This window comes from Aethalodelphis obliquidens, unplaced genomic scaffold (assembly GCF_003676395.1).
Source record: "Aethalodelphis obliquidens isolate GAN/ISIS:26980383/991018 unplaced genomic scaffold, ASM367639v1 scaffold9, whole genome shotgun sequence".
NCBI lineage: Eukaryota > Metazoa > Chordata > Mammalia > Artiodactyla > Delphinidae > Aethalodelphis > Aethalodelphis obliquidens.
The window spans coordinates 40,610,527-40,624,015 of record NW_020837953.1 but is presented as its reverse complement, the minus strand read 5'-3'; the positions used below and the strand labels follow the sequence as shown (position 1 = coordinate 40,624,015).

General features: G+C 59.4%; 1 protein-coding gene across 1 annotated transcript; it reads left to right on the top strand.

Moving 5' to 3' along the window:
• The first annotated feature begins 1,034 nt into the window (after positions 1–1,034).
• LOC113622156 (chloride channel protein ClC-Ka) lies at positions 1,035–13,055 on the top strand. The gene is made up of 19 exons (XM_027110045.1): positions 1,035–1,134; positions 1,793–1,921; positions 2,672–2,800; positions 3,763–3,902; positions 4,244–4,321; positions 4,414–4,492; positions 5,031–5,156; positions 5,526–5,610; positions 5,721–5,822; positions 6,369–6,453; positions 6,717–6,890; positions 7,355–7,424; positions 7,594–7,704; positions 8,068–8,281; positions 9,148–9,281; positions 10,951–11,039; positions 11,190–11,270; positions 12,031–12,117; positions 12,599–13,055. The coding sequence occupies exons 1-19, from the start codon at positions 1,035–1,037 to the stop codon at positions 12,644–12,646; spliced, it is 2,061 nt and encodes a 686-aa protein (XP_026965846.1). The 3' UTR covers positions 12,647–13,055.
• Positions 13,056–13,489: the final 434 nt, after the last annotated feature.

The following is a 13,489-nucleotide window of genomic DNA, read 5'->3' as shown; positions in this document are numbered from 1 at the left end:
GCTCTTTCAAACCCCTCCCATGCCCAGCTCTGAGAACCCAGGGCCCTGACCTTCAGCCCCTGCAGATGACCCCTCACCATCCTGCTGTGTCATGAGCTTCCCCCTCCCAGGCCCTGTGTACCCCAGCCAGTAGCTGGGTTGGGTGCCACCCGCCTCTGTGTGGCTCTGGTAGGTTGGGGAGCCCCTGCCCCTCGTCCCTCCTGGCTGCTCTGGCCTGCACCACTCAGCTGGCCGGGGCAGTTCCAGTTGGTTTGTCAAGGACATTCTTAATGGCCAGGGTAAACCCCGGCGGGGTGGGGCGGGGAGGAGGGGGGGCCAGGATGTTGATTGGTGGAACACACACCTGTCCAGGTGCACCTGAGCTGCAAGCAAAGGAGTCTCTGTCAGAGGAGGGCTGGCTGGGGCCACAGCAGAGCGGACTGACAAAGGTGAGGGGCCGCCGGGTGCAGAGCTGGGGCAGGGACTTGGATGGAACCTGCCAGGACCAGGGCAGGCAGGGCAGGAGCAGGAAGCTGGGGGGCAGGGAGCCAGCATCTCCTTTGGACCCTCACGGCTTCTCCTTCTGGGCCTGGGGTTTTCCTGACTCTGGCCTGAGCCGAGGGGTTGGAGGCTCAGGGATGGGCATGGGGAGTCAGAGTGGTCCATGGGGACCCCACCGTGAGACAGTGACTCCCCTGGGCAAGGAGACTGCTCTGAGCAGCGGGAGCAGACAAGCGTCCAGGGAGGGTAGGAGTGGCAGCCACAGGATGGGGAAGGGGGCTCTGAGCCTGGGGTGCGGCCTTGATCAACCTGCTGCTGGACATGTAGGGGACAGCTAGGAACCACTGCCCTCATCCTAAACATTAACACACACACTCGCACCCTCGGGGTCACCCCCTCAGGAATGAAGGCACACCAGACCCACGTCCCCTCCTGAAAATGCCACCTTTCCCTTCTATCTGGGAAGTAGATATTGGAAGGGCCCAGTGGCTGGGTAAGGGCGTTGGAGCAGCTCACCAAGGGTCCGTCTGCCTGTCTACTCTCTCAGGGGCCTGATGGAGGAGCTGGTAGGGCTTCGTGAGGGCTCCTCGGGGAATCCTGTGACACTTCAGGAGCTATGGGGCCCGTGTCCCCGCATCCGCCGAGGCATCCGAGGTGACAGCTAGGTTCCCTTCCGCTCCCTGTCGAAAACCCCTCGGGACATCACCCTCCCTGGGTCCGCCTCCCCACCCACCTTGGAGCCCAAGAGCTGCCCCCATCCTGGGCGGCAGGGAGGGTGGGGATCTGTCTGCCAGTCTGTGGGACAGATGTGCTAGAGGTCTGCTCTCTGCCTTTTGGGAACGCAGCCCCCAGGCCTGATCACTCCGCCGGGGACCTTGCTAGGGGCCCAGTGGGTGCTCTCTGGCCTGACACCAGGACAGCCCCACCGGTCCTTGGACCACAGAGCAGTCTCTCTAGACTCTCGTGTCCTCTAAGCTATGTCCCCTGCGGAGATGCTGGAGAAAGTGTAGTTTCCAGCTCTCCCTCCACACCCTGCCCTCTCTGTTATTCTTCCATAAGTACCTCAGGAAGGGGCAGGGGTGGGGAGGGCGGGTAGGTCAAAGGCTCCCTCCTGGCGGGGCCAATAGGTCTGGCGCCCACCGTGCTTCCACCTTCACTTGCACAAATCCTGCTGTCTCTCACGTGAGGCAGAGCCCCCTCCCAGCTTCCCTGGATTCGACCACCTGGCCCCAGCCCCACACAGCCCCTGCCCCCCGCCCCCGCCCCGTGCCCTCACTGGGCCCTGGGCTACCACCCGATGCCCCTGCCCCAGGTGGCCTCGAGGGGTTGAAGCAGAAGCTGTTCCGCATGGGTGAGGACTGGTACTTCCTGATGACCCTCGGGGTGCTCATGGCCCTGATCAGCTACACCATGAGCTTCACTGTCGGCCGTGTGGTCCGAGGTAACCCCTCCCCGGCATGCACGCCTGCTCTGGACCCGGGGCTTTCGAGCACGCTTTCGGGATGCCAGATGGGCCGCCAGGTGCAGCGGGGGTGGGGGAGGGCTCTGGGTGGGGAGGAGGCCTGGGTCTGGTCCTGGCTTTGCTCTTGACTTGCTGTGTGACCCTGGGCAGGCTCCTGCCCCTCTCTGGGCCTCAGTCTCCTCATCTGCCCAATGAGTGAAAGACCAAATAGTCCTTCTTCCTCTGAGCTCTATGCCCACCGCTTCCTGCCGCCCCTGCTCCCTTCTCCTCCCTCCTTGCTCTCAGCTCAGTAACTGTGGGGGAGAACACTTGTCTAGACCACCAGGCATAGAACGTTCTCTCCCCATGCTTTGGCAGGCTCTCTCCACCCTGAGGTCTCCCTGGAAGAGGGGGCACGGGGCAGGAAGTGTCTAACACACCTTCTCTGGCAGACTTGCTCAGGTGGGATTACGAGGACCTGCCATGCACCAGACCTCATCTGAGAGCCCATTTGACAGATGGGGAAACAGAGGCTCAGAGATGTTGAATGGCCTGCAAAAGGTCACTCAGCTAGGGAGTGGCAACACTGGGATGTGATCCAGGGTCCTACTCTTGCCTCCTCTTGGGGATCTGCCACTTACTGGGTGGTCCTGGGCCACCGCCCTCTGAGCCTCCATTTCCTGGCCAGCAAGTGGGTGCCTGAGGGCGGCAGAGCCCGTGGATGGCTCCCTGACTCTCAGCTGTCCCCAGCACACAAGTGGCTGTACCGGGAGATTGGGGACAGCCACCTACTCCGGTATCTCTCCTGGACCGTGTACCCTGTGGCCCTGGTCTCCTTCTCCTCAGGCTTTTCCCAGAGCATCACGCCCTTCTCGGGAGGTAAGCCCATTGCCACACCTTTCACCTGTTTGCCTTGCCCCTCGGTGCCCACCGCCCAAAGCCTTTTCCTGTCCTTCGGGGCTCCTGATGGGGGGAGGCAGGAAACAGTAACCCCACTTCACAGCCAGAGAAGCCAGGCTCAGAAGAGTTGTGTAAGTTGCCTGAAGTCACACAGTGAGAAGGACAGATCTTTTTTTTTAAATAAATTTATTTATTTATTTTTGGCTGTGTTGGGTCTTTGTTGCTGCGTGCGGGCTTTCTCTAGTTGCAGTGAGCGGGGGCTACTCTTCGTTGCGGTGCTCGGGCTTCTCATTGTCGTGGCTTCTCTTGTTGCGGAGCACGGGCTCTAGGCACGCAGGCTTCAGTAGTTGTGGCACGTGGGCTCAGTAGTTGTGGCGCATGGGCTTAGTTGCTCCGCGGCATGTGGGATCTTCCCGGATCAGGGCTCGAACCCGTGTCCCTTGCATTGGCAGGCGGATTCTTAACCACTGCGCCACCAGGGAAGCCCCAGAAGGACAGATCTTGCTTGACTCGGGTCACTGTTGGCTCTGCTCCCTTTCTGAGGGCTCCTCTGGGCCGGCACCATGGCTCCCCAGGGAGGGGCTCACGGAGGGGCGCATCTCTTCCAGGCCTCTCAGCTCTGCTTTCAGCTCCAGGCCAGCCGCACAGGGGAGCTGCAGGGATGCATCTGGGTGGCCTGAGCTTCTCTCCTAGGTTCCCCCCATCCTGCAATAGCTGACTGGCAGGACCAGCTGGAAGAACGTAGGCAATTCACATCCCCTCTCTGACCCGCAGCTTCCTCATCTGCAAAATGAGTTTAGGAATCCTAACTCACAGGGTTTAGGAGAGCTGATGAGATCACGATGTGAAGCCCTGTGCAGGGTAAAGCGATAAGGGTTTATCTAGATATCGTCCCTCCTCTTCCTCCCGACCCCCACCCCGTCCATCCATCCCCTGCCAAGGTTCTGGAATTCCGGAGCTGAAGACCATCCTGTCGGGCGTGGTCTTGGAGGACTACCTGGATATCAAGAACTTCGGGGCCAAGGTGGTGGGCCTCACCTGCACCCTGGCCACGGGCAGCACCATCTTCCTGGGCAAAGTGGTATGGACGGGCATGAGAGCACCCCACCCCGTCCCACCCTGCCCTCCTGCCCCCTCTGCCTTTTCTCCATCCCCACCGAAGCTAGGTCAGGGGGAACTCAGGCCAGGGCCTGCCTTCGCAGGGCTGAGTCTTGGGGAGGAGACAGGCCAGGTCCCCAGAGTATGACAAAGGAACTGGGGAGATGGAGGCATAGGGAGTGGGTGGGACGGCCGAGCTGTCTCTGGATGAGGCTCCCTCTACCCCCAACCCTGGGCCCGGAGCGGGAGGAAGGAGAGAAGCAAGGGCCCCGGCTCCCCTCAAGGGGCGGACCCTGTGCCCTGTGCGCACACCTCCTCTGGCAGGGCCCCTTCGTGCACCTGTCTGTGATGATCGCTGCCTACCTGGGCCGCCTGCGCACCAAGGCCATTGGGGAGTCTGAGGTAAGGGGCTCATAGGCCCCCCCTCCTCGGAGGAAAGAGACGGAGGGGAGGGCGGGGGCTGACTCTCAGCGCGGGACTCCGGATCCCCCCAGAACAAGAGCAAGCAAAACGAAATGCTGGTGGCGGCAGCGGCGGTGGGCGTGGCCACAGTGTTCGCAGCGCCCTTCAGCGGTGAGGCCCTCCCCCTGCACCCCGGGCTCCCACCCCCGGCCCCCAGTCCCTCCCCTGGCGGACTGACCAGCTCGCTCCTCCGCCCAGTGGAGGAACCCGCAGGGAGGATGGCGGCTAATCTGGTCTTGGTTGTTACTTCAGTCTTACCGGGAGGGCAGAGCCGCCCCAGGGTGGAGGTGGGGGTGGGCGTCGAGATGCTTCACGGTCACATTAGACAGACTTGGGTTTGAAACTCAGCTCGCCTTGCGTGACCCTGGGCCGGTGAGTTCAGTCCTCAGCCTCATTTCCTCATCTGTAAAATGGGGATTGTAATCGTCCCCATCCCAAAGGCTGTTGTAAGGTTTGGGATGGCCGAGAGGAGCGCCTACAAGCCTGTTCCCTAGGCAGGGGGCTCCCGCTCTGCCCTCCTCTCCCCTCAGCTCAGGACCAAAGAGAAGGGGTGGCCCTGTCTGTTCGGGCTGTGGGAGAGCAGGACGGGAGTGGTCAGGGCGCTGGGATGGGCGTGGTGGTGTCTGTCGAAGCTCAGTGTTGCCCCCAGGCGTCCTGTTCAGCATCGAGGTCATGTCCTCCCACTTCTCGGTCTGGGATTACTGGAGGGGCTTCTTCGCTGCCACCTGTGGGGCCTTCATGTTCCGCCTCCTGGCTGTCTTCAACAGCGAGCAGGGTGAGCCCCGCCCTAGACCCTGCCCCCTGCCCCGCCTTCCCTCCCTCCTCCCTCCTCCCCCCTCCCCTCCCTTCTCCCCTCTCTCTTCCCTTTTCCCTCTTCCTCCCCTTCCTCTCCCTCCTCCCTCCTTTCTCCTCTCTCTTCTCTTCTTCCTCTCCGCTCCCCTCCTTCTACAAGTGTGGAAACGAATTGACCTGGATTGGGCATGAAGGATGGGAGCCCCGAGGGTAGAAGGGGGAGGCAGGGCCAGGGAAAGGGTATTTGGGGGCAGGACGTGGCAGCACCTCCACTCCTGCCTGTTAATTCTGAGCCTTCGGTTTGGCTGGGGTAGGAGTGTGGTCCCTGATCCCCACTCCCCTCCTTTCCCAGAGACCATCACCTCCCTCTACAAGACCAGTTTCCGGGTAGACGTCCCCTTTGACCTGCCAGAGATCTTCTTTTTTGTGGCGCTGGGGTGAGTGGATGACTCTAGCCCCTCAAGAGCCCAACTGGGGGCCTCCCCCAGGCTGAACTGCTGCCCTCGGTTCTGGCGAGGGGCTCTGGACTCCCCTCCCCCCCCTGCAGGGCCATCTGTGGCATCCTGAGCTGTGCTTACCTCTTCTGTCAGCGAACGTTCCTCGGCTTTGTCAAGACCAATCGGGTCCTCTCCAAACTGCTGGCCACCAGGTGGGCTCTGAATGGGGGCCAGGGACCCCGCAGGGTGATGCCCCTAGACTCTCCTGAGCCTTATATGGAGATCCCCACCCCTCACTAACACCCCTGTCCAGGTCCCCATAGTAACGGCTCCCCCACTTACTAGGCTCCCAACCCCAATATTTGAGCCCTCCCTCCCTCACTAACCTCCCTCCCCCTCACTGAACCCCTACTTCCCCGTGGAGCCCCAGGCCCCTTACTGAGCCCCATCTCCTTCCCAACCTTGTCTGCCCCCTGGCGTTGGCATTTCAGAATCAGCCCTCCTCCACCTTGGCCGGTCCTGCCCTGGTCCCACCTGCCTGGCGGGCAGCCCGCCTGTGTCCCAAGCTCTCCTATGAGCCCCGACCCCTGCTTACCCGAGCGGTGTGGGGCTGACCCCCACCCGTCCCCTGCTCCTGTGCCTCTTTCTCCCGTCCCTGCCTCAGCGTCAGCCAGCAGGGTGGCAGCCCGCTCCGTGGGGTGGGGGGAGGGGAAGAGGACGGCTGGCACTGGAGCTGGCCCTCCGCCCCCACCCCACAGCAAGCCTCTGTATTCCGCTCTGGCGGCCTTGGTTCTCGCCTCCATCACCTATCCCCCTGGCGTGGGCCGCTTCATGGCTTCTCGGGTAAGGGGTGCTGAGCTGGGGTGGCCAGAGGGGGGAATGCCCAGTCGTTGTCCAACTTGTGCCCATCATCTCAATCCCCACAACGCCTATAAGGGGATGGCTGTGCAGCTCCAAGAGGGCCAGAGCCCTTCCCAAGGTCTCCCCCCAACAGGAAGTGGCAGATGAGGATTTGAGGCAGGGTCAGGCAGTGGGGGGGGGGGGGGGGGGGGGCAGGGACTGCTGCCCGGCCCTCACGCAGAACTCCAAGCTGCCCCCTTCTCCAGCTGTCCATGAGGGAGCATCTGGACTCACTGTTCGACAATAACTCGTGGGTGCTGATGACCCGGAACTCGTCCCCACCCTGGCCCTCGGAGCCCGACCCACAGAACCTATGGTTCGAATGGTACCACCCGCAGTTCACCATCTTTGGGACCCTCGCCTTCTTCCTGGTTATGAAGGTGGGCTCCCGGGGCCCCCAGGGATGTGCGCAGAGCTGAGGCCAGCCTTGGGTGGGATGGGGTACCTCCCCATAGCATGTACATAGCGCAGGGCCTAGGCCTTCATGCAGACTCCCTGGCCTGACCTCTGCCCGCTGTGTGGTCCTGGGCAAGTTGCTTCAGCTCTCTGAGCCTCAGTTTCCTCATCTTTAGAACGGGCTAGTTACTGTGCTTACATCAAGGAAGGTTGAGAGGGAAGAAAGGAAAGTCCCTGGCACAGTGCCAGGCACACAGTAGGCACTTTGCCAGGGTGGGGATCCTTCCCCTGGGCACACCTTCTCTCACACCAGATACTGGCGATGGGCATGTGCCTGGGCATCCTCCTTCTCCCTGGGAAACCCCCCTGCCCCCTGTCTTGTCCCTCCCTTGCCTACTCTTGTCCAGCTGCCTCTAACCTCTGCCCCCTCGGTTCCCGCCACCCACAGTTCTGGATGATAATTCTGGCCACCACGATCCCCATGCCTGCTGGGTACTTCATGCCCATATTTATCTTCGGTGAGTCTGGGGTGTTGAGGGTCTGAGAAACTCAGAGTTATCGGGTCAGGGCCATGGCTCCTGGTCCACCCACTTCCCCAGGATGGTACTGAGGTTGATCCCCAGGGATGGAGGGCTGTGGGGACTGGGTCAGCCTGGCTCCCTGCCCTCACCCTAAATCTGCGACCAGGAGCTGCCATCGGGCGCCTCATAGGGGAGGCCCTCTCTGTTGCCTTCCCAGAGGGCATCGTGGCTGGAGGTGTCACCAACCCCATCATGCCTGGGGGGTATGCCCTGGCAGGTGAGTAAACCGGGTTCCCACCGGACGGGCAAACATCGTGGGTCTGGGCTGGACCCGGAGAATCAGCCAGTAGCTCTGCAGGGCATGGGGAGGTCATTAGCCTCCCAATGAGCCCCACCCTTCCCTGAGCCCTTCCCCTTAGCCTCCATTACTTTTTCTAGCTCCTGTCATGTCCCTGGTACCCCTTCTTCCTTACTGCTCTTTCCCTCACCAAGCCCAGGCATAGGGCACTTCCAACAGTGGCCAATGTGTGGCCTCTGGACAATTCCCACCCCAGCCCATGGCCATAGTCACAGCAGCCTTGCCCTTTGCATGAAGCTGTCTCCTGGCCTGAGCCCCCCTCCCTGGCTCTGCCCCCTGCAGGGGCTGCGGCTTTCTCAGGGGCTGTGACCCACACCATCTCCACAGCATTGCTGGCCTTCGAGCTGACTGGCCAGATCGTGCACGCACTTCCTGTGCTGATGGCGGTGCTGGCGGCCAACGCCATCGCCCAGAGCTGCCAGCCTTCCTTCTATGACGGCACCATCATTGTCAAGAGACTGCCATACCTTCCGTGGATCCGGTGCCGAAAAATCAGGTGAGCGGTGTCTGCTCAGGCTGGCTGAGGTGATGGTGTCTGGGTGGGCTGACCTTGGACATGGGTGAGCGTGGGAGGGGCCGACACATGGCTGCTCCCTAGTCTCCATTCTCGCCGGCTCCCTGTGTGACCTTGGGGGAGTCCTTGGCCTCAGTGTCTTACTGGTCATCAGTCGGTCTCCACAACAGTAGGACAGATATTGCCCATTTGTCAGAAAGTGGGGCTCAGACAGGTGCCACGTCTTGCTCCAGGTCACACAGAGAGTCAGCGCCAGCTCTGGGAGGCCCCACCCCTCCCCCTGCTCCTGCTCTGCTGTCCTCACTGGGGTGTTGGGAGCTGGAGGTGGGACTGGAATACTGCAATGGAAACGAGCTTTGAGGTCCTGACTCAACCAGACAGGGCCAAGCAGCCTCTGTCCCCAGAGAAGCAGGACTAAGAGGCTCTGAGAGCCCTGGGTCCAAGGCCCAGCTCCAAACATGTGCAAGTTGCCCCCTTCTCCAGACTCAGTTTCCCCATCTGTTAAATGGGAGTGGTTACTCCCGTGATTTTCAAACTTTAAAGCTCTTTTTTCCCTTTATGCCATAAAACTTTTCTTCAAATGAAATTCTCCAGCGACGGCTTCTGAATAAAACAGGTCAAAGTAGAGCTGGTCTGGGGGGAGATAGGGGTCCAGAGGGCATAGGCCAGCTGGTCCCCAGGTTCCTCCCTCCCTCCCTTGGGGTGCTAGGAGCTGTTCATCTCAGGAATCTCTTAGACCCTGCCCACGCTGAAGAACTGGCAAAACTCCTCCCAGCTTGCCCCAGCTTGTCCAGGGGTCTGGATAACCCCCCACCCCAGGACCTGATGGGAGCATCCCTCTGCCCCAGCTCTCACCATGTAATTGTGGAGCACTTCATGAACTGTACCATCACCACGCTGGCCAAGGACACACCGCAGGAGGAGGTGGTCAAGGTCGTGACCTCCACAGACACTGCCGAGTACCCCCTGGTGGAGAGCACAGGTGCCCGACAGGAAGGGGGAGCACGAATGGGGAGGAGGCATTCCCTCTACCTTCCTCTTGGACCTGGGAGGGTCAGGCCCAGGAATGGGTAAGCAGGGCATTGTACCTATCAGGCACCTGGATCCAAAACCGGGCTCTGCAACTGTGTGACCTTGGGCAAGTCACTTCACCTCTCTGAGCCTCAGTTTCCTCATTGGTAAAATGGAGGTAATAGCCATCCTACTTGCGGAGCTTAGTCCTACTTACATCCTACAGTAGGATGATGGGAACACTACTAGGGCCTCCCAGAAGGCTCCTTCCCTCAGTCTCCCCTTCAGGCATTCCCCAACTGAGTCACCTCCCTCAACCCTGTTGCCATGAGAAAGACATCCTTTTAGAGAAAAATGAGTGGGGGCCCTTGTTAAAAGACACATAAGCTGAATTTTGGGAGAGGACCTAGCTAGAGCATCATTTCCCTCTAGGACAAGTACAGTATGAGTGGGAAAGATAAGCTGGGGGGTAGGGAGGGGACAGCCATGCCCCACTCAGGGCCACTGTCAGCCCATATGTCCCCTTTGTGCAAATGAAACAAAATGCACACTTGGCAAGCACGGCACAGCTGGATTTTGATCCCCACTTGTCCTTTGGGCAGGTATCTTGTGCAGTGAGCAACCTGCACAACCGTATGGGTCATCCCCATACCTACCCCAAGAGGCATAAAGCTATTTATGAGCAGCAGAACTGTAGTAAATCCCTTAAGCTCTATGAACTGCAGTTGCCACATCTGGAAAATAGGGAGGACAGAGTTGTCAGAGGTTCTCATCCCAAAGGCCAGGCCCTTCTCCCCACCCACATTGGAACACCTATAACATTATCCCACAGAACACGCCAAATAGCACACTTGAAAATACCTGCACGTGGGTGACCCCTCAAGAAGCTTCACAAGACAGACTGCTAGAACAAGACAGACTCCACTTCTACCCTTAGAGCCACAGGAAGCAAAGAGTTCCCAACCAGCACAGGCCCAGCCTGCGGGACCCTGCTGCTCATCCGAGAAATAGCTTTAATTGTTTTTGTTTTTAAACAGGGAGCCTTTGTACGTCCAGTTGTAAAGTTTTTATTTTACTGGACAAAAATCAAAACTATCAGGCTGTCCCTCAAAGCTAAATACCTGCAGACTCCAGTGATACCCTGCAGTGAGGCTCGCCAGGCCTCCAGCACACAGGAGGACCTCAGGACATGGCGGCCTTCCAGGTTCATGCCTTCACTGGGCTGAGCCAGTGCAACTTCCTATGGGAAATGAGGGACAAAGCCCAGCCCTGACGCACAGACAGTTTCATGCAGGTGTCCCAGACCTGCTCCTGCCTTGAGGCCCTGCCAGGTGGGGCATCTTGGGGTGGGCAGGTTACCTCCCGGCCCCCTGGCAGCCTTACCTGGCCACCCTCAGCTACCACTCCTCCACGTCAGAAGCTGAGTGACCTTGGGCAAGACAACTAATCTCTCTGTGCCTCTGAGCCTCGGTTTCCTCTCCTGTAAAATGGGTGATAATAGTTCCTGACCCATAGGTGCTGTATGTTCCCGAGAGTCATGAGAACACCCAGCACAGTCCTTGGCACATCGTAGCAGTCCAGTAAACGTAAGTTCCTTTTTCATAATGTGGCTTTTTTCCTCTCCCTCTCCACTTGTCCAGAGTCTCAGATACTGGTGGGCACCGTGCGAAGGGCACACCTGGTGCAGGCCCTCCAGGCTGAGCCACCCTCCCGGGTTCCAGGACACCAGGTGAGTGCTCATATGAGGTGTGAGTAGAGGATGGGGAGTCAGCAGGGTTGTGAGGGGAGTGGCCAGCTGATAGCCTGTGGTTTGAGAGGGGCTGCCTGGGGAAGGGGGAGCTGTCCCAGGCCCCCATAACCCTTCCCCCATCCCCAGCAGTGTCTGCAGGACATCTTGGCTGGGGGCTGCCCCGTGGAGCCAGTGACCCTGAAGCTGTCCCCGGAGACCTCCCTGCACCAGGTAATGGCGAAATTTTTCGCTGTGGGCAGACAGGGGCCCTGGGATAGAGGGGAAGAGCCTGAGAGGGAAACTTGGCTCCAGCTTCCCGGACATGCTGTGTGGCTTTCTGTTCCTCCCGGGCCTGCTTCCTCACCTGTGGAATGGGCATGCAGTTCCTGCCCTCTCTGTCTCTCAGTTCCAGGGCTGTTGGGATGATGCAGAGACTAGGGAAGAGGGAGAGCTTGGGAACCAGAAGATTCTGGATGGAAAGAAACAGTGGTTAAAAATAGGTCTTTTCATCAAGGCACACGTGGGTTTCAATTTCAGGTCTACCACATTCTGCCTGTGTGATCTTGGGCAAAGTACTTAATCACTCTGAATGCTGATCCCCTCCCCCCTGCAAGCACAGAGCCTGGCACATGGGTCATGGAGGGACAGAAGCAGGTTGGGGACCTAAGGGTGGCCCCAACCCCTCTGTACCAGTGGATGATGCCAGATGATGCTGAAAAACGGGTCCTTTCCACTAGTCCCTTGTGTGGACTCTGGGGACCCCTGGTGGTCACATTGGACATTGCAGGCCCAGGTCTTGGTCTCCCACCCACCATCACAGCTGTCCAGCCCTCCCAGGCTCAGAAACAAGGTGGGGTGGGCACCACTGGGACAGAGCCTGGCCCGGGCCTTCACCTCTGCTCAAAGCTGCCAAGCTAGGAAGAAACTGAAGCCAGAGGGTTCGGGTGGGTGCCACCTATCCTCCAGTGTTTCCTAACCGCACCCCCTGCAGGCACACAACCTCTTCGAGCTGTTGAACCTTCAGTCCCTCTTCGTGACGTCTCAGGGCAGAGCTGTGGGCTTCGTGTCTTGGGTGGAGGTACCATGGTCCCGAGGGTGGAGCAAAGGGGAGGAGCCATGCTCGAACAGGCTGGGGAGGTGGGGGGGCACCAAAATTCTGCCATCAAATTTGGAGGGGCCTTGGGACTTCCCTGGTGGTCCCGTGGTTAAGATTCTGCTCTTCCACTGCAGGGGGCGTGGGTTTGATCCCTGGTCGGGGAACTAAGATCCCACATGCCGCACAGCGTGGCCAAAAAAAAAAAAAAACTTGGAGGGGCCTCATGGGATTCTGATGAGCCTCACTTCCTGGCCCAGAGTAGTCAGCCACTTGGTCCAGCTACCTCTACCTTATTTTGTGGCCAGCCCTGCCATTCTCTGGGCCTCAATGATCTGATCTATGCAATAGGGAGGCACTGGCTCTAAAATTCACTCCAGAATCAACCCTTAGGGGAGTCAAACTATACTGGCGCCCCCCACTTGCAATCTCCTCTACATCCTCCCCACTCTGTTCTCTGTTCTAGTTGAAGAAAGCAATTTCCAACCTGACAAACCCTCCGGCCCCAAAGTGAGCCAGCCTGGCAAGATGAAACAGGGCCCCTCAGCTGCCCTGGTGACGGAGATGGGGCAGAGACCCTGCCTCTCTCCCCCCCCCATCATAACGCACCCCTCCCCTCCAGCCCAGCTCAACTCTTCGGCGAAGTAGGCAGCTAAGCTAGCACTGAAGAGGCCCCATAGTCACCACGTCCCATTCTCCATGAAACAAGTGCTACCTGCCTTGAAGGACAAATCCCCCTCTGGACAGAACTCAGAACGCAAGACAGCAGAAAACCAGCATATGGTGGGTGTTCCATGAAAGAATCAAATTCACGAATGAAGACATTGGGATATTCTGTCGCCAAGGGCACACAGAGATGCCCTCTGAGGGTTGTATGACTCCCAACCGGAGGCTCCTGAGAAAAAATAAAGCTGATTGCCAGAGCCGTCTGTCCCTCATCTCAGCATCCAGGGTGTTATCTTGCCACCTCAGCAAGGCCACATTCGCCGGCCCTGAGTGAGCTCTTGGGGGCCCCCTGGTGGTCATGTGGGCCTTGCAGGCCTGGGGCCTGGTTTCCCACGCCTCCTCATGTCCCCCTTCCTGGCAGGGAGTTATGAAAGCAGGTTCCCACCAGGTCTTATGATGCCTGTCGTCATGTGTGAGCACGACCCTGTGGCCCAGTTTCCCTCACTCCAGCAGCCTCAGCCTCCTCCTTGGCTGAGCCAGGGTTGACACAGCGGGGTCCCCACGTGTGGTTCCTTGGAGAGTCCACAGAGCCTTAAGCATCCTCCACGGGGACCCTCCTGGCTGCTGGCAGCAGGTTGACCAGCTGTCTGTGTATTTTGGGGTTAGGGGCCCTCTCCAAAGTCCTTCTAGA

Coding starts and splice junctions, on each gene's coding strand:
- LOC113622156 (XM_027110045.1), top strand. CDS start 1,035: ATGGAGGAGCTGGTAGGGCTTCGTGAGGGCTCCTCGGGGAATCCTGTG. Junction 4,493..5,030: donor GTTCGCAGCGCCCTTCAGCG/GTGAGGCCCTCC, acceptor TGTTGCCCCCAG/GCGTCCTGTTCAGCATCGAG. Junction 5,611..5,720: donor TTCTTTTTTGTGGCGCTGGG/GTGAGTGGATGA, acceptor CCCCCCCTGCAG/GGCCATCTGTGGCATCCTGA.